The sequence below is a fragment of the Acanthochromis polyacanthus genome, chromosome 6 (genome assembly GCF_021347895.1).
Source record: "Acanthochromis polyacanthus isolate Apoly-LR-REF ecotype Palm Island chromosome 6, KAUST_Apoly_ChrSc, whole genome shotgun sequence".
In the NCBI taxonomy this organism is placed as follows: domain Eukaryota; kingdom Metazoa; phylum Chordata; class Actinopteri; family Pomacentridae; genus Acanthochromis; species Acanthochromis polyacanthus.
In genome coordinates this window covers 31601543-31620320 of record NC_067118.1, presented here as the reverse complement: position 1 = coordinate 31620320, position 18778 = coordinate 31601543, and the positions used below count along the sequence as shown (strand labels likewise).

Genomic DNA, 18778 nt, shown 5'->3' with positions numbered 1-18778 from the left:
GCAGTGAAGTGACACATAAAGGGTTAGCTCAAAATTCAGGTCCTATATCTTTTACAATCGACGGTAGAAGTGTAAATAGGCATATCATATAGCTGCCTCATCTTCGTTCTTTTGCTGGCTGAATTGTCAAAATAGGTGAAGAGCCATAGCCTCTCCTTTCTGCAAACAGCCAAGAGGGAGGGAGGAGTTTAAACAAAGGCCCTCTCCACATAAAAAATGGAGGCTTGTGCAGAGAAGCCATGGTGTCCTGCTCCCAACACTCTACATGCTGCCATTTCTACACCTAAAGCCTTCAACTAAGACGGCTCCTGCCGGATTCTACACTTGGAAGCTTCAAAACACTGTCAAATGGGGTTTGTATGTCAGAAATACTCGTGTTAATCACATTATTTTGTGGTTTTAGACTGAGCTCTGTGCTTATTTTTCTTCCCCTGTCTCTGACTCTCACAGTGCTGCCCCTGCCTGCACTGAACAAAGATAATTACTCAGGAAACATTTCGGCCAATCAGGCGCAGCCTTGTATCTCGCCTCTGAGGAAAGCGACCAGTCAGGATCTGGCTAACATCACTGGGGCCTGATCGCCTTGCCTGAAGAGCGGAGCCTTCCCCGGCTGAGGGCTGAGAGTGTCCTCCATGTTTTATAAGTGTTGACATAACAGTGTGTCAGGCAGCCATGCATCCACAGAGGTAAGCTCTGTCTTTTTTATCTCAGCCTTCTGATAACAACATGGCTTCCTTCTTGTTGTTGTGGTGACTGTTGGTTTCTAATGATGAATGTGCACACCTTAAAATCAGTTTAGTGTGCAGGAGGAGGAGGAGTTGGGGTGGATTGGAGGCCTCGCCAGGCCTCTGTGCTCCACAGTGCTGAGGGTGGGGGGTTGGGTAACGACTCTCACCCTTGCTCTCTCTCTCTATGTCTCAGGGTCACATGGGTGCCCCAGACAACCAGGCTGCCATACAGGAGGCAGAGTGGACCATGGCAAATCCTTTTCCTTTTTATAATGCAAAATAGAGTTGGATTTAAAAATGGCACCCACATGTCCTTTCTGTTGTGGCAGTCTTGTGTTGTAGCCTGGCAGAAAAAGAATGGGGGATGGGCAGTGGACGAGGAGCAGGAAGGGGGGTATTTTGTACCCTTTGTAAATGGATTGGCTCTGTGCTGTTTTCTTGTGTCATGCCAGGCCAGGTAATAGACGCAGGGGGCAAAAGATGTGCATGTTAGGAGGGCAGGGCATAAGTCATTACTGGTTTTCTGTCCATTAGTTTTTATATATTCATGAATAAATAATTCAGAAACTGCTAACTGTATGACTTGGTATACATTTAGGTAAACTGCAGAGATTCTACACTCCATACTGCTCAGAGGATGAGCCCACATTAAGCAAAACTTTAAACACAGAGCAATCCTCTTCCAGTTCTGCCAGTCTGACCTGTAGAAATAAACTCTTACTACCTCTTTTTAGAGTCACAGGCCCTGAGTTTACTGCCCTTGGCTTCCTTGATACAACATAACTGTTGTGAAGCTGCTTCCTCCACTTTCAGACAGACAGTGGCCATTTTGTGTTAAGGCAGCTTTTCTTGGCAGAACTTCAGCCTACTCTTCACACTTCAGACAGACAGGAAGACCGAAAAACCAATTGTATATGTGTCTATATGTGGTCATTTAAAAGGAGTTGCTGTTCTGAACTCTGATCTGTTTACTCTGTTTTCTCTTTACCTTGTTACTACTGTGGTTTTTTTGAAGTGTTTACACAAAAAGTAGAAATGTCATTTCTACAGATCCAAAATGACAGGTTTTAGGTGTGCTTAGTGAAGTTATGCACAAAAGCAAGGAAAGGCAGGCTTATTTCCAAAGCACATTTCGAGCAGAGGCAATCCATAGTGCTTCATTTGAGACTGAAATGCATTTAAGCAGCATCTAAAAACACAGATGGATGAAAACACTTTACAGTTTGTTGCTTCAAGTTTAAAAACAACTTAACATGCCCTGTTTTTCAAACCATGGATAGACAGTACATTGTGTTATGTCATGTAGCACCATTTTAGCAGTCTCAAGTGCGTGGGGGAAACAAAGAAAGATTGCTTTCTCTTGTGGCCTGACACAAGACATTTTTCATCTATGCTACAATCAGAGAATAGTAACGTTATAATCAGTGTTTTCCTTTTTGACTACGAATAATCCCCTCTCTGTAAAACTGAAACCAAAAGTTAATTTCTACTCTGCCACGGTGCATTAGTGATAATGTAATCTGAACATAAATAGATATGCAAGCAATGTGTAATATCTTGGTGTTGGAATGAACTGTCTGGGCCTCTTTCTGAGCTTTTAAACAGGGTGACAGAGGTTGAATAGCACAGCCACTGAGTTAGGCATCACAGCCATGAATATTGTCTCCCAAAGGGCCTTTTTAAACTCCCCTCTGGTTTATGCTGTCCTAGTCAAGAAGGGTAAGCTAAACTAAAAGAGAATAAACCATCTAATGCAGGGGGAAATCTCTGCATTGCAGCAAAAATGCTTTTTAAGAGGAAGAGGGGAGCCTGCACACTGTGATCTGTGTGGCATAGCAGAGCCGACCAATAATGTTCCACCCTGTTGGCCCTCCAGCCAATTGCAGCTGCAGTTGAGGTTAAAGATTGACAATCGGAGGGAGAGCAGCAGGGAGAGCAAGGGCCTTCTGGAAAATTCCACAGCCATCTTTGATTCACCCTTTACAGCCTTATATAAAATCCAGGTCAAATATTTCTTTTATATAGGATATCCTGAGCATACTAGCTGTATACTTTACATGCTAATCAAGTGTTGGGAGTTGTGCTAGAACAGACATTGCAATGCAGTTAATTCCATTGTTTTATGAAACATAGAGATCTTCTGCTTCTAATTATGTTTACTTTGTTGCTGTAAAGAAAAGTAAATAATATGCATTTCTGTGCTTGTCTGCATGTTGTTGGGTCTTGTAAAAGCTGAATGTATTTTTTCATTTTGCAAAACTCAATAGTGTCTCTGGGGTTTTGCGTAGCAGACTGAGAAGCATATTTTATAGTCAGTGGTTTGAAACCCAAGTAGTTTTAGTAGCAATTCTGCTCCGATATGATCAGAAAAATATGAAATTTGCATTGAATAGCTTTTCTGGATTTTCAAATAAAACCATATGTCAGCTATTTATTTGTTTCATATGTAAAGCCCACATAGTCTTTTATACAAAGAAAAGCTCTGCCAGGATCTGACTTTGATTTTGCAGTGCTGGGTTCTCTTCCCTGAAAATGAAATTTAATTATTCTATGACAGCAGTGTTCACAGGGAAGGAGGGAAGCCAAGATCGAAGGCATGAAAAAAAGACAGATGAGTGCTTCTCACTTTGCTGGATTTTCCCGTGTCTTCCTCTCTGTCTTTCTCCATTATCTGTGTGACTGGGTGTGAAGGTTTCTCCTGACATAGCAGTGTTTTTTAAAATGTTGGACTGTAATCTCCACAGATCTGTCTGGTCCTCCTGCATGGATATGCCAGTGCCTGAGTCTGAGCCTTGGAGTGGGGGATGGGGGAGAGGGGGAGGGGAGCAAGCTGTGGCCTCCATTTTCTGTGACGAGAGAACCCTGCTCGTCTCTCACAGGAGTGGAATCTAAAGGCATTGACTCAGTGTTGTTTCCTTTTTGTCCATCAGGTACTACAGTACTTGCAGAGGGGAATACTGTGAGTGCTTTCGTGAGTGCTTTTCCTGTTCTGTCTGGAATATATATCAGAATCTGCTGAGGATTTATTTGCTTAACTCTCCTTGTGTGATGGATCATAGTTCCTGACCTGGCCTTTGGATCATCATACCTTTTTACTACTGGTCATCATTGTCTTCCTGGCAGTTGCAGCAATGTATTGCCATAGGGATTGAGTGTGCATATAACTGGGTTGTGGCACTTTGCTCAGCAGCTCTGGACTGCCTGGTAATGGCGAATGTTCTCCCTTTTCAGGGCTGTGGTACACGTAGCAGAGTGACTTGGCTACCGTTTTCTTATTTTCATGTGGGCCTCGTTTGTTCATTCAGTCCGGAACAGGAAGGCCCTGGAGGGGTTGGGGCGTGCGTGTGTGTATGTGCGAGGCTGTTGGCAGGCTGAAACAAGATACCCATATGTCATATTTTTTAAGAAATTCTGCTCAACCCATGTTTGTCATTTTGCTGTGAAGTTTCGGTTTGATAAGCAACCTGTGATTATCACATTGAATCTCTGAGAAAACAGGAATGTATTCAAAAACTCTTGATGATTGTGAGCTACAGTGTTGTTAACAGTATTTGCTATTTTGTTTGGAAGAATGAAAAGGTTTAGTCATTGGTAAATCATTTGACTGTGGAGGTAGCATCAAGGTTGTTTGAGTGAGCATGGGCTCAAGTTGGGTTTGTCATATCTTATTCATACAACCCTTTGGACATGCATTTTAACCCTCAGTGACCTGACATTTGATCAACTTGGTGGGGAATGTCACTTTAAGGATGGAGGAGGGGATGTGAAGAACATTTCTTTAGTTTCAGAAGTAAAAAAAGCTTATCCCACGAATGTGGTTGACCTTTGAGTTGTAGCCTGAAAACCCATCATCCTAGCTGAAAACCAGAGCCGCAGCCAAAGCTATGAACTGACCAAGTGTGTGACCTGTCAGGGGTCCTTGGGAGGGGTTTCTTCTCTGGGCTTGTGAATAAAGGCTACATCCTTGGAACAAGGCCTTCTGTTGCTCTGACAAATGAGGAGCCAAACTCTCAAAGACTTTCATTTATTGCTAGACCTCTTTTATTCTCATCTTTTATTTTTTTTCCTCAGAGGAAATGAGATGCTTTGCAGTTGCAAAGACCTGGGAAATCAAGGTTTTCTGCTGCTAGATGAGTGGGTTGTATTCTTAGATTTTGATCAATTCATCATAAATGCATTTTTTAAGAGAAGTCAGTGCTTTGCGTAGTGATTTAAGAAACAGTAAAACAAAACTCTTAAAGTATGTGAATATAACCTTTATGTAGGTATTACAGCTCTTAAATAAACTCATAGTGAAGGTTTATGCTGGAAATATTTAGACAGACATGATTTCAAGCTTATTACATTGCTCTTTTGCTATTGGTCTCCAAGAATGGGTCCAAATCCTTGGGGGGTATCCTGTTGTTACTGAAGGGGGTTGAGAAGAACAACGAACATATACTGTTCATCACCACAAGAGGCTGTCCCTTCGGTGGTATGGACCAGCTCCCTCTGGTGCTCTTGTTACTATAGATCTGTTCACTCTTTGTCATGAACAAAGCACAGGCAGACCTAGGTGGACTAAAATCTTACAAATCATAATGTTACACCTGCAACGTCTCCTGAAGGACGGAGGTGCCAGGTGATTTTGGCCAAATGGCCCTATATGTTGTTGTGAATATCAACGTGTGCTTAGCGGAGAGATGTTGCCATGGTGATTGTTACCATTCTCTCTCTTAGAACATAAAGAACATTTTCAGGCTCGATTGTCACTAATAATATGGAAAGGATTTTATATCTCTACCAGAAAGTCAGAGATGTGGTGAAATCAAGTGAAAACAATAACAGTGGAAACCAGCAGAGTCCCTATTGACAGATCCTCTGGGACCTGGGTGCCTTAGGTGGTGTTCCACTTGTTTACTGTTATGCTGATGTGATTTCTGAACACCCTTTCTGACTTTGAGTTTGCCTCTCTTTCTGTGTGCTCTTGTTCGGTGCTCTGCAGTCTGGCTGAGGAGGAGATAAAGACAGAACCTGATGTGGTAGAGGGGATGGATGCATCTGTGCGATCCAAAGGTAAGTCTCTAAGGCCGAGCATCTCACATTAGGAGGAGACGGTTTAGTTTCAGAGAATGTAGATGCCAGTTACTCCTTTGAGAGTAGAGTCTGATTCATTTTGTTGGTCTCTTGGGGCTGCAAAGATAATCGTCTATGCCTGACTGTTTGCCTGTTTGTGCCAAGACCACAGGGTCTAGTTAGTTTAGAGGAAGCCCTCTAGTCATTTGCTGTGGTCAGGTGGTAATTTGAAATGCACAAGTGGTAACTTCAGTAATTGCTCTTTAGATTATTGTGACTGCTGTCAGTATTAGTTACCAATGTTATCATGGTTACAAATGACTAAAAGCTGTACACCGAATCTGACTGTTTAATTGCTCAGCTGAAACTGAATTGCTTCAAAGTGCACTTCCCTCCTTGTTGTCTGATTGGGCTCTAAAAATATGGGAGTATAACAATTATGTATGATAGGTTCTGATGTTTTTCATGCTCGTATTTTTTTTTAGAGCGAGCTGATTTACTATAACAGCACCTGTCTTTTAATCTCCTCAAGCTTGCGCAATGTGTTGTTCTTGAGTGCCTGATAGAAGCGTGCCTCCGGTTGTGTGATGACGTGATTATCTTTTCACATTCAGTCCCTGATCCACCGGGGTCAGCAGATCGATCGGTGGTGCCACAGAAGCGAAAGGTTTCAAGTCCCACCCATTCCTCCAATGGACACTCTCCCTCAGACACCTCCCCCAGCCCTCTGAAGAAAAAGAAGAAGCCAGGGGCTGTGAACTCTAACAAAGACCAGGTAAGGTCTCCAGTATGCGCATTTCAAAATCTGGTGTGTTCTCAAAGGCTGCGACTTGATCCACCCAGCCAAAAACTCAAAGGGCAATGAACTGTCACAAATTGCTAATGGCTGAATTATACCTGAAAACAACTAGTTGATGTCTGTTGTGGTGTTCGACCACATCAGAAAACAAATGCTCATAGTCAGTTTGAACTGGCAGAGTGAAAAGTTACTCATGATAGAGAATGCATTCATAGTATTGTACACACAAGAGTAAAGTTGAATGAAGAATGAAAAAGAGAGCTTGAGAGAAGCTGAAATACAGATAACTTACCTCTAATCAGTCGCCGAGTTATTATCTGTTTTGGAAAGAAATGGTCTGAAGTGGGTACACTGGTGGTGGGTACACTGGTGCTTCGCCAATTTACAATCTGGTCCTTTCAAAACTCCCCAAAAGAACTACTCAGCAGACTCATGCTAATGACCACCATTAGCACACGAGGGCTCAGTGACATCTGTGCATTTCAGCGACCCCCACCGATACTCACAGCGACCATCGTTGAGTAGTCAGATGAGTTTTGGTATCGGTCGTTGGAATATTAGCCCTGGACACACCTCACAGAGGTTTAAAAGCTGAGGCAACACCAACCACCACCATAACTGAAGAAGCCTCTTGGATGAGAGGTGAAACGTCTTAAAGGAACTTTCTTAACGTTCTGTGGATTGATTTAAACTACTTTGGATAACCATGACCTGGATGAATGAGAACCTACACAGACACCGGTGGTGCTAGACGTCTTATCAAAGCGAGACAACTAGAAATGTGCTAAAAGAGAGAGAATTCAGTATGATCTGCAGAGATGACAAAGCACACTGCAGGTCTTATTTTGTTTTGGTTAAAAATTTACCATATTTCTTGTGAGAACACACCAGTTTTGATCATGGCTGTGAGTACTGGTATTTTCAAAATGGACCAACATGTAAAGGTGTGACTTGCTGTTAATGAGGATAACTGTATCTTATGTAGGTTTGGAATTGTGTCACAAATGCATGGTCAACTCAAATACACTTATAACTTAGACACTTTGTATTATTGATGACTAGAGTATGACATCAGTTACAAATGGATGTTCATTTCAAATTGTTTTGTCGTGTTTATGTTTTATGAATTTTGGTACTAAATGCCTCAGATGCACATGCTTTTAGGTTCTGCTTGTTGGTTTAATGTGGTGTGGAGTGAAGTTAGTCCAGTGTTGACCTTGCATGATATTTAAAGACAATTTTAGCTTTTTTTGGCATAACATTTTGATGGGATTTTGACATTAGCATAGTTTACACCCTCATGATAGCATTACAGTACATGCTTTGGTTCTCTGGGAAATGTCAAATAAGTGATAGGTGAATATTAGTGTTACTTTGAACATGAACAATCACTTTTTTAATGTAAGCTCAAGGTGATTTGGACTGAGAAATGTATCTAGAGCCATGACACTGAATGCATCAGCTTCTTTTCATCCAATAATGTAGCAACGCTAGGATAACAGCTGGGTACTTACCAGAGAACCACATCATGCATTGTGTTGACTCTCAGGTGAAAAACAAGTGATGCTTAAGCTCACACTCTAGAGCCTGTCTTGATTTCAGCTAAGGTTGTTTAGTGACTAGATGTTCAGATAATTTACTTATTTGCTTAAAACAATCATGTGATGGAATAATTGTGTTTAGTGTCCCCTGTACCGCTTACCCTGCTTATCCCACCTTACTGCTGCCTTGTTTCTGTTGCACTGCACCTTTTTGTGTTCCTGCGTGTTTTTTGAAACCTACCCCCTTGTTTCTCTTGCCTGCATTTCAGTCAGAGCTAAGACATGGTCCCTTTTACTATATGAAGCAGCCAGCACTCACCACAGACCCTGTTGATGTTGTACCGCAGGACGGCAGGAATGACTTCTACTGCTGGCTGTGCCACCGCGAGGGCCAGGTGCTCTGCTGTGAGCTCTGCCCCAGGGTGTACCACGCCAAGTGCCTCAAACTACCAGCCGAGCCCGAGGGCGACTGGTTCTGTCCAGAGTGTGAGGTATCTCACTGATGTGTATGTGTGTGGGTGTACGCAAATAATTGTGGGATTGAAATCCTGCTTAGCTGACAGAATGGGGTGTCACACTGTGAGCCGTGAGCAGCTTTGGGCAGAAACAAATCAGTGAAATAACCTGCGTTAGTCTGTGCTTGAGCCAAAAACCCACAGGCTCTTGACCTGCCCTGACACATGGTGTCACACCCCTGCAAGCGTAACTAATAGCTCACACTGTAAGAGAAATATTGAAGGATTAAACTTTAGACCTGATTATTTTTAGAGGAATTTGTTCTAAAATTATTTTCAAAGCTCATATTTGAGCTTATCAGGTAAATCAAAAGACAGCATATAATGTAAACTTTGCAAGAATTGAGACTTAATTAGTATCTGTTCATTTCTTTTGCTCAATGTTTGCTGTTTTTGTTATACATTCATTAATGTCATTAATAATTCAATTTCCTTTTCAGAAAATAACAGTTGCTGAATGCATTGAAACCCAGAGCAAGGCGATGACAATGCTGACAATAGACCAGCTCTCCTACTTGCTGAAATTTGCACTCCAAAAAATTAAACAGCCTGGGGTAAGGGGCGTCTTACAGTCTTTTTACAATCCAAGAGTGTTTTTTGTATGCAAACACAAAAGTCCTGGAAATATCCCAGAGAAATGAGTAATTTAAAGTTTGGCTAATGCATCTGTTTGTTTATTTTGTATTTGTCTAAACTGAGCAGACTGAGCCTTTTCAAAAGCCTGTGTCTCTGGAACAGCACCCAGATTACGCAGAGTACATCTTCCACCCCATGGACTTGTCTACTTTAGAGAAGGTACCAATGGTTATTTTATTTTAATTGCAAATTAAAATAGTAAAAACAGAAGGCATGAGGGAAATGGCAAAAAAGTCTTACAAAATGTTCAATTTAGGCAATTAAAATGATGAAATTTGGATGAGAGCTGCATATACAATGTAAAAATTGATGGAAAAACAAGCGAACCTGAAGAAAACTGAGTGGCCTGTTGGTTGGTTACCTCATATGTATTCATAAAACACAGTAGAATATGTAAACAGATTGGAATTTTTAGTTAAGTTTCTTGTACTTGATTTTTTTTTTAAATATATATTTTCACTTTAGAATGTTAAAAAGAAAATGTATGGCTGCACAGAAGCTTTTCTTGCTGATATGAAATGGATCTTACACAACTGCATCATCTATAATGGAGGTAAGGCACTTTGATATACATCATTAAACCTTCTACTCTGCTAATTTATTAAAGAAAATCTAAATTAAATTGTGACTTTGTTGCAGGTAATCACAAACTAACAGCAACTGCAAAAGTCATCGTCAAGATCTGTGAACATGAGGTAAAGTAGCCTTACTAAATTATTGATGACAAGGTTTTTTGTAGCTGTGTGTAATTTACTGCTGAATTAAGTCCTTGCAATTTAACATTTTTAGATGAATGAGATTGAGGTCTGTCCAGAGTGCTACCTGTCTTCATGCCAAAAAAGAGACAACTGGTTTTGTGAGCCATGTGTAAGTCTTAAATACCACATTCAAGCTGAATTTATCCATTTTAGCTTAGACACCACATCTGTGAAGCACTTTATTATTATCGTTTGTCTCCAATAGAGTCAACCACATCCTCTGGTCTGGGCTAAGCTGAAGGGCTTTCCTTTTTGGCCAGCAAAAGCCCTTCGTGAAAAGGATGGGCAAGTGGATGCACGCTTCTTTGGGCAACATGACAGGTGAGATTAACCTTCGGGGACTATGGAGGAAACTGACTTGTTGCATTACAGTTGTTGGGCCAAGATGAATCTCTTATTTTTCTGATTTGTTCAACAGTAAATCGTGTTTTTCTTCTGTCCTTCCGTACAGAGCCTGGGTTCCCATCAACAACTGTTACCTCATGTCCAAAGAGATCCCTTTCTCTGTGAAGAAAACAAAGAGCATTTTCAACAGCGCCATGCAAGAGATGGAGGTCTATGTAGAGAACATTCGCAAGAAATTTGGGGTCTTTAACTACGCACCCTTCCGCACTCCCTACACACCCAACAACCAGTTACAGATGCTACTGGATCCCTCCAACCCCGGTGCTGGGACAGTAAAAACAGAGAAAGCAGATAAACTTCGCTTCAACTTCGATATAACCGCATCTCCCAAGATGGTGCTCAGCAAGACTTCCACACCCAGTGGTATGAGTCGGCGGGTCTCAATGACAGACATGCCTCGGTCTCCCATGAGCACTAACTCCTCGGTTCACACAGGGTCCGATGGGGAGCAAGATATGGAAAAGGCTAGTAGAAACCCTGCCTTCCACTACAGCACCGGAGAAGAATCGATGGACTGTACTGGTAAATAACTGTTTATTATTAGTCATCATCTTCATTATTCTACTTGTATCTCTGAATTTTTACAAAAATAGCTAAGCTTTATCATCTTGTAATTACAGCATCTCCTGTCTCGGGGAAAATGGGTCCTGCAGGCAGTGTAACGGGGAGCCCGAAGGCCTTTAACCCTGGGCTGGTGCCCAAGCAGGAGAGAACTTCAGGAACAGGTGGCATCCTCAATCTCAACCTGGGTCAGTACTAACATCTCAAAAATACTGTAATTGTGTTGTCACAAAGATTTATAATCAGTCTTCAGTATTATAAGATGTTTCATAAATAAAATTAAACATTACTTAAATTAAACATTTATCTGTTGTTTTCAGATCGAGTGAAGGCTGAAATGGATCTCAAGGAGCTGAGTGAGACTGTGCAACAACAGCAGCAGCAACAGCAAGGAGCCGCAGCTGCCGTCCCTACTCCAAAGAGACCTATCAGGAGTCTGGACAAGACTATTGAAAGCTGCAAGGCACAGCTCGGTACATGGACAGCCATTTTGTGTCATGTTTTGATACACAATTTTATTTTTGCATTGTATATGTCAAGCCATGTTGATTCTTGGTAGTGATGTTTATCTTAATAGCAAAATATTTCAGGAAATGTAAGACAATTTCATTTATGTTTAGTGGTCATTTGCAAGAATAATCTGGATTTGATCATTTCATAAATATGGCAGTTATGGGTCAAAACGTGCTTTCATGACCCTGTGGGGTTAGTTAGATGTAGGGGTGGATTACAATTTAAGTGTTTAATTATTAGTCATTTTTTAGAAACACTAACATTTTTTAAAAACAATATTTAATGTACGTATCTCCACACAGGTATCGATGAGATTTCTGAAGACGTGTATAAAGAAGTGGACCACAGTGACTCTGAGGACTCTGAAAAATCTGATTCAAGTGACAGCGAGTATCTCAGTGATGAGGAACACAAGCCAAAGAGCAACGCTCAGGACAACAAGGACAAAGCAGAGAGAAAAAGGCCCAAAGCAAGCTCGGAGGGAGAGAAGAAGGAGGGAGTTGTGGGAACAGGGGATAAAGTCACCCCTGAACCCCTGCTCAAAGAGAAGCAGGGCAGCAATGGCCCCGATAGAGACCCCCAGGATAAGCCCAAAACACCCCAATCTCAGCCCCTCACTGACAAGCCTAAAGCCCCAGAGGAGGGCAGAGCAGCTGCTGCCACATCAGCGGCTGAGCAAGACTCTGATTCTGAAAGAGAGCTGGTGATTGACCTGGGAGATGAACATGGAGGTCGTGACTCAAAGAGGGCGAAGAGAGAGCTGGGGTCTTCTGGTGCCAAAACTCTCAAAGAGTCCAATGTTGCCAAGTTGGAAGGTAAGACTTTTCATAAACTGTCTACTTTCTCATTGTTTTTCATTACAACTTGTATTTTAGTTAGAACAACAGTTGTTAGCCTTATATTCTCATGTCAGAGCACACACAGTGAGGAGAAATTGTTCTTAACTGATCTTACCTGGTAAAATAAAGAATAATAATAAAAAAAGGTGCAGATCAGTGTGAGCGTCTCAGCTCCTCTCCAGTTGATCGAAATTTATTCACTGAATGTTCTCAGCTGTGTTGTTTTCAGGTTAATGTCGGAGCCTTCTTCGTGTAGTTTTCACATTTTCAATTTGGTCACCACCTGGCAAATTACAAATTTAATTGTAAATGAAAAACTATATATGCTCCCAGCACCAGCCATTAAAAAATAACCTTTCTTCAAATGTTAGTGCAGTGTTGCTTAGTATTTCAACTTGCAGTTGTAAAATCTCAACACTTCATTAACTTATTAGGCCTTAGCTGACTTGTTTGGACTTGGAAAGCAGGTCAAGAATTTGTTAGGCAATGACAGTTTCATAGCTTCATTAACTCTCTTTATTCTTGAAACTTGGTGATAACACTCTCTTGCTGCTAATTGAGTTCTGCAAGGGCAGAGTGCCCTAACATTTACACATTTCATAATTGCTATTTAATTTTTTCAGTTTGTGTAATAAAAAGCAACAGTGATTACCATTTTTAAAAAGGTTCATTTTTAATTTCCATTTGCGCAGGTGTTGTAGTTGCCTCTTTTCGTCAAGAACTTGTGTCTCTTTCCATGGAATGTCAAAAGTAGTTTTCCATACTACCATTTGTCAGTGGATCAGTGATATGTAATAAATTACTATAGATACCAAGAATACAAACGATACCATTGTCCTTTTCTCAAAATTCCATTTTACAAACTACCATGACTCTCAGTTTGGATAGTAAAAGACCATAATATATGATGCTTTCACATTTTCACTGTATTCTTCAGCAAAAACAGTCTTTCTTTTAGGACAAGTATAATCTAGTACTCTCCAAAAATGATTTCAAGTTAGTTTCTTGATGTAAATCTTTTGAAAATTCCAGATTTTTATCTTTAATATTTTTCGATATTGTTGTTCAAACATAACCTCAAATTTGAATGTGCAAAGAAAGTGCTGAAAGTATAAGTTGTAAGAGTATATAATATATTAAGCTTTATCTTCACAGATATCTTTTTAAATATGTATATTTTCAATTTTTATTTTTCAAACAAATCTGAAATTATTTAGAAGAAATTGTTCTAAAAATGTAATGATTTGTGATGGAATGACCATTTGCCACCCCGAGACTCTCAGTGGGCCCCCATTAGAGTTTTTGGACGTAGCCCTGCCTGATTTCAAAATCTGAAGAAACTATGATGTTTTTTTTCTGCCCAGGTAAACTGCCTTCATCTGCTGCATCAGCTGCACAAGCCCGTGATGCTCCCTCCAACCTGAAAGACTCATTGCAGCCTTCTATCACAGCGGCGCTCAACCTTGTGTCCACGGCAGCTACTGGTCAGCCCAGTGCAACCACAGCTACCAGTGGATCTACCAATGCTTCCTCTCCTGTCTCCACAACAGCCACAGTGCCCACAGCTGTAAAGAAACAGCGCCCTCTACTGCCTAAAGAGACGGCTCAAGCCGTGCAGCGCGCAGTGGTTTGGAATCCGACCAAGTTTCAAACGTCTTCTCAGAAGTGGCATATGCAGAAGGTGCAGAGGCAGCAGCAGCAGCATGGAGAGCAGTCGCCTGTGCAGACACAGGCCCAGGGTCAGGGCCAAACACGCAGCCCACAGCAGCTGCAGTCACAACAGCAGAACTCGTCCTCAAGCACTCGCTATCAGACCAGACAATCAGTCAAGGGTAAATACACCACCATTGTTAATCTCAGCATAACATGATGTAATAAAAAGTGTACATGAAGATGCCTAATTTCCCTCTTATTGTTTTCTTATCGTCATTCTCTGCAGTTCAACAAAAAGACCCGCCTCAGAATGCATCCTCGTCAACTGCTCAGGTCACATCTGGTAGTTCTGCTTTCATGTCAGGAGACTTGCAGATCCCTACTGTCTCAGCAGACGTAGCTGCAGATATAGCCAAATACACAAACAAAGTAAGTAGAAGTCCTCATCCTGTCATTTACTCTGTCACATCATGTAAGGAAAGGGCACAGTATAAAAACCCCTAAGGACCAATTTCACTTCATATGAATTTAATTACTGCTCTGTTTACTTCATTTTTACGGTCTAAATCTAATATTACATGATTTTGTCAAAACTTTGCAGATAATGGACACAATAAAGGGGACGATGACTGAAATCTACAATGATCTTTCCAAAAGCACATCAGGAAATACAATTGCAGAGGTAAATACTATCATTCAAAGATGTGCTTATTAATGTGTCGAATTACTTATAAGCAATTCTAATGACTTTTTTTTTTTTTGTTGCGGCAGATTCGACGGTTAAGGATCGAGATTGAAAAGCTCCAGTGGCTGCATCAGCAGGAGTTGTCTGAGATGAAGCACAATCTGGGTAAGATTTCTGCTTCCAAGAAAGTATGCCACCACACCTCTGAGAGCTCGTGTACTCTGTAGCCAGTTTCCCTCTGAACGTCATATAACTACAGATGTTTCTTTTTTACATGTAGCATGAGTCTCAAGTCACGTTTTTGTCTCTCTTCAATGCAGAACTGACAATGGCAGAGATGAGGCAGAGTCTGGAGCAGGAAAGAGAAAGATTGGTGGCTGAGGTGAAAAAGCAGACGGAGTTGGAGAAGCAGCAGGCAGTGGACGAGACCAAAAAGAAACAGTGGTGTGCCAACTGCAGGAAAGAAGCTATTTTCTACTGCTGCTGGAATACCAGTTACTGTGATTATCCATGTCAGCAGGCACACTGGCCAGAACACATGAAGTCCTGCACACAGTCAGGTATTGTACTTACATTGGTATTTCCAATATATTGATTAAATTTGCATTGCCTACCTGCTTTGGATAAGTATCTAACATCTGTTGTTGGTTGTTACTTGGCACTGCAGTGCACAACACTGCCACACAAAGGTCATGTTTTAAATATTATTTGACAAATATAAATGCATTGCTATTGAGCAGATTTAAAAATAACCAATAGATACTCAGATGGGGATGACATAAAAAAACATTATACAGGGTGACCCAAAAAAAAAGTTTCCACTCAGTTGATTGCTTGTTTAAAAGCCATTTAAGCATCTATAACTAGGTTTTCATGTTCCAGTGATTCCTTAAAGTCTCTCAATGCAGCTGGTAATCTCTCTTCTCTCAAATTCATGTGCTTCTGTTGAAAATGAAGAAAACTTTAGCTGTACCTGAATTGCTGCGTGCCGGTCTGACACCTACTGAGATTGCAGCACAGCTGGGGAATATCCAGATGTGCAGTCTACAAAATTAAAAAGAAGCTGAAAGATACTGGAACAGCCTCACAAAAGCCTGGGTCTGGTCGTCCCCGGTCTGTGCGGACCAAAAACTTGATTGACAAGGTCAAACGGCGCATCAAGACAAATCCTGTGAGGTCCATGAGAAAGATGGCACATGAGCTTGATGTGAGCCACTCCTCAATGCAACGGCTCATCAAGAATGATTTGAACATGAAGTCCAGCAGGACGGAGCACCAGCACACACCTCCAAAATGACTCAGGAATGGTTGGATGCCAACTTGCATGCATTCTGGTCCAAGAATGTGTGGCTACCCCAGAGTCCAGATCTCAATCCCCTGGATTATAGTATATGGGCAACTGTGGAGGACAGTGCCTGTAAGAAGCCGCACCCTTCTGTGCCAGCCTTGGAGAGGTCCACTCTTAGATCTTGGGAGAAGATGACAGCATCCTACATAAAGAAGACCTGTCAAGCATTCCGCAGGCGCCTGCAGGCTGTTGTGACACTTAAGGGGGGACACATTGAAAAGTAGAATCTACCGTACATGCTCTTTACAACGATGTATAATTTGTGAATAAATTATAATTCTAAGCTGAATAAACATGGTAGTAAAGTTGTATTCTGCCAGTGTAAACTTTTTTTTGAGTCACCCTGTAAGTTATTTACATGTAATTTATAAGCAGGATAGATCATATTACTGTGTTTACTCAGTGTTGTGTTGCAGATGAAGCTTCCAGAACATGCTAATTAGGTTTAATGACCTAAAAGCAAACTGTAATTTGACATGCAGTATCCATTGCTATGAGGTTGCATTAATCAGAAGGTGATTGGTTCTGCAGCAGAGGCCATGTATTGTAGAATATGAAGAGTTCATTTGCAAAAACAGGTAACTCCGTTATATAAATTTTCAGAAAACTCATTTTTTTTATTGTTTACTTGAGATAATAATAATAACACTAAATTTATTTTTTCTCAATTTTGTCATGTATTTTTCTACTCAGTCAAATCCACTCAACTTCAGTTTGATTGATATTATCTCAAGTAAACAATAAAAAAAAGTTTTCTGAAAATTTATCAAAACGGAGTTATCTGTTTTTGCAAATTAACTCTTCAACATTGTCACCATTAGGGTGGCTGCTTCTTTTGATGTAAATCACAAAAATATTATTACTTGACTGTACTCATATTTGGTTTTCAGGGTATTTTCCAAATGGATATTATATATAAAGTACATAGATCCACCCAAAAACGTTGGATTTAACAGAACAAAAGTCTCTAACAATATTAATAATAATAATGTACACTCACGCTAAAGTATGACGTGGGACTGTGTTTTTCAGAAGAGCTATGTATTACCATTTTTTGTTCTGAATTGAACAAAACTTTCTTCTTCATTCTTGCTTGAAATCTCAAGGCAGCACCTTTGCTGCTGTGGTTAATTTTTTTATGCCATCTTACAGTAAATGAGCATGAAATAATCGCCATTGCAGTCTGTCCTCCTCGACTATCCACAATATACCCCATCCCTGCAGTCACTTGGCCTACAAAAGTATAGTGTGACTTTGAAGTCAAAAATACAAAATGTTGTCTCATCCCTGTAAATTGTAGACATTGCCCCACTTATCAGACCTGCAGGATAAGAGGAACTTTTGCACATAAACACAACCAGACAGAATGCGTGCTCTCATGTTACATTTTATTTTTCATTCCAGCCACAGCATCGCAGCAGGAACCAGAGGCAGAGCCCAACTCGGACCCTTCAGTCAAATCAACAGGCCACTCTCCTGCCACACAGACGCTACCCCCAGGCGCAGGTTCAATATCAGACAAAAGCAACTCTCCCACATACATGGACAAAAACAAGGACAGCGCTGGTGTTACTGTGACCTAACTGCTACAATGTACAGGCACATTTTGCGAGGCCGCTGTGGGGCTTGTAGCCTCAGACTTGGTGCTTGAATGCCTGCACCTCTGTGACAAATCACTTTGATTTTTCCATTCCCATGTGTACAACTGCTTGGTGGACATCTTTTGGTTCGTTGCTCATTCAGTTTCTACATGTGTTCAGGTGGATGCACCTTGTGAAAGTACCGTAGTCTGTGTTGAAAAATAAAATGTGAGTCTGGATGTTTTCATACTGTAGTTTTATGTTGTAGCTCTGTTACCACTTTTTCAGCTCTGGGCAAGATTGTATTGACCCACATTTTCTACATTATCACTTTCAATGCTGCTCTTAAGTACTTCACAGCTGTTTTATATTGTTGATTGCTCTCCATATTGTGAGACAAAACATTTTGAACAGCTGATACACATTCATCCTGGTGCCATCAGAGATATATAGTTATGCAAGTTTCATCTTTGGTTTAAACCACATTTGCTTTGTGTCGAGCGAGGTGTTTTGAGTAATGCAAGTTCAAAGATTATATTTCATCCATGTTGTCTTCATGTTAGTGGTGGCATTTTTGTCTCATACCAGTTTTGTATTGTACTTCCATGTTGTATAGGCCTACATAAAAAAATATCTGATTTATTACAAAGGACTACACAATTTAAACTGTACAAAGTTTTTGTAAGAAAATACCTGAACAATATTTATAGTGTTATATGTTTTTATAGTATGTTTATTGAAATCACATTTCTATGTGTCTAAATACAGTTATTTGAAAGTAAATTTCTTCACACGAATGTCAGCTCTGAGCAAAGTCTCTGTTCAACCGGTTACCCAAAGCTGATGTTAATCCTGGTCAGACACTAACAACTGGGGTGACAAAAATAGAAACTGCATTTTGGCTGGATATTATTTCCTGTGAGCATGTCTGTTTTGAGCTTGTGTCTCGTTCTTGTTTACATATTGTACATAAAATAAATGGAATCGTGAAGAAAAAAATAAAAATGCACTTATCAATTTGGAGCTTGTAAGTTCTTGAATGTGTCCTCAAGTTATTGAGAAACGACACTTCCATCACAAATAATTAAATTAAATCAGTGAGATTAACGTTGAGTAGTGCAGATTCATTGTTTTACAGTCAGAGTTAGAGCTTCTGTAGAAA

The 18778-nt window shown here is 40.7% G+C and overlaps 1 protein-coding gene across 4 annotated transcripts; it reads left to right on the top strand.

Annotated features, from left to right (window-relative positions):
- Window positions 1-204: 204 nt before the first annotated feature.
- Window positions 205-18633, top strand: LOC110948296 (protein kinase C-binding protein 1-like). 4 transcript variants are annotated; one of them, XM_022189758.2, is made up of 21 exons: window positions 205-353; window positions 451-686; window positions 5713-5783; window positions 6398-6558; window positions 8471-8614; window positions 9079-9192; window positions 9341-9433; window positions 9740-9827; window positions 9914-9969; window positions 10064-10141; window positions 10238-10353; window positions 10484-10959; window positions 11058-11186; window positions 11319-11471; window positions 11814-12326; window positions 13715-14182; window positions 14290-14432; window positions 14605-14685; window positions 14775-14853; window positions 15009-15248; window positions 17441-18633. In XM_022189758.2, the coding sequence occupies exons 2-21, from the start codon at window positions 673-675 to the stop codon at window positions 17617-17619; spliced, it is 3396 nt and encodes a 1131-aa protein (XP_022045450.1). In that variant the 5' UTR covers window positions 205-353; window positions 451-672; the 3' UTR covers window positions 17620-18633. The 4 variants fall into 4 exon arrangements, with proteins under 4 accessions (XP_022045450.1, XP_022045448.1, XP_022045451.1 ...); XM_022189756.2 differs by having other exon boundaries at window positions 8393-8614; XM_022189759.2 differs by lacking the exons at window positions 205-353; window positions 451-686 and adding an exon at window positions 3550-3687 and having other exon boundaries at window positions 8393-8614.
- Window positions 18634-18778: the final 145 nt, after the last annotated feature.

Excerpts from the sequence above, each read along its gene's own strand:
- LOC110948296 (XM_022189756.2), top strand. Across the intron at positions 14,686-14,774 it reads CAGGAAATACAATTGCAGAG|ATTCGACGGTTAAGGATCGA; the intron begins GTAAATACTATC and ends TTGTTGCGGCAG. Across the intron at positions 14,854-15,008 it reads TGAGATGAAGCACAATCTGG|AACTGACAATGGCAGAGATG; the intron begins GTAAGATTTCTG and ends TCTTCAATGCAG.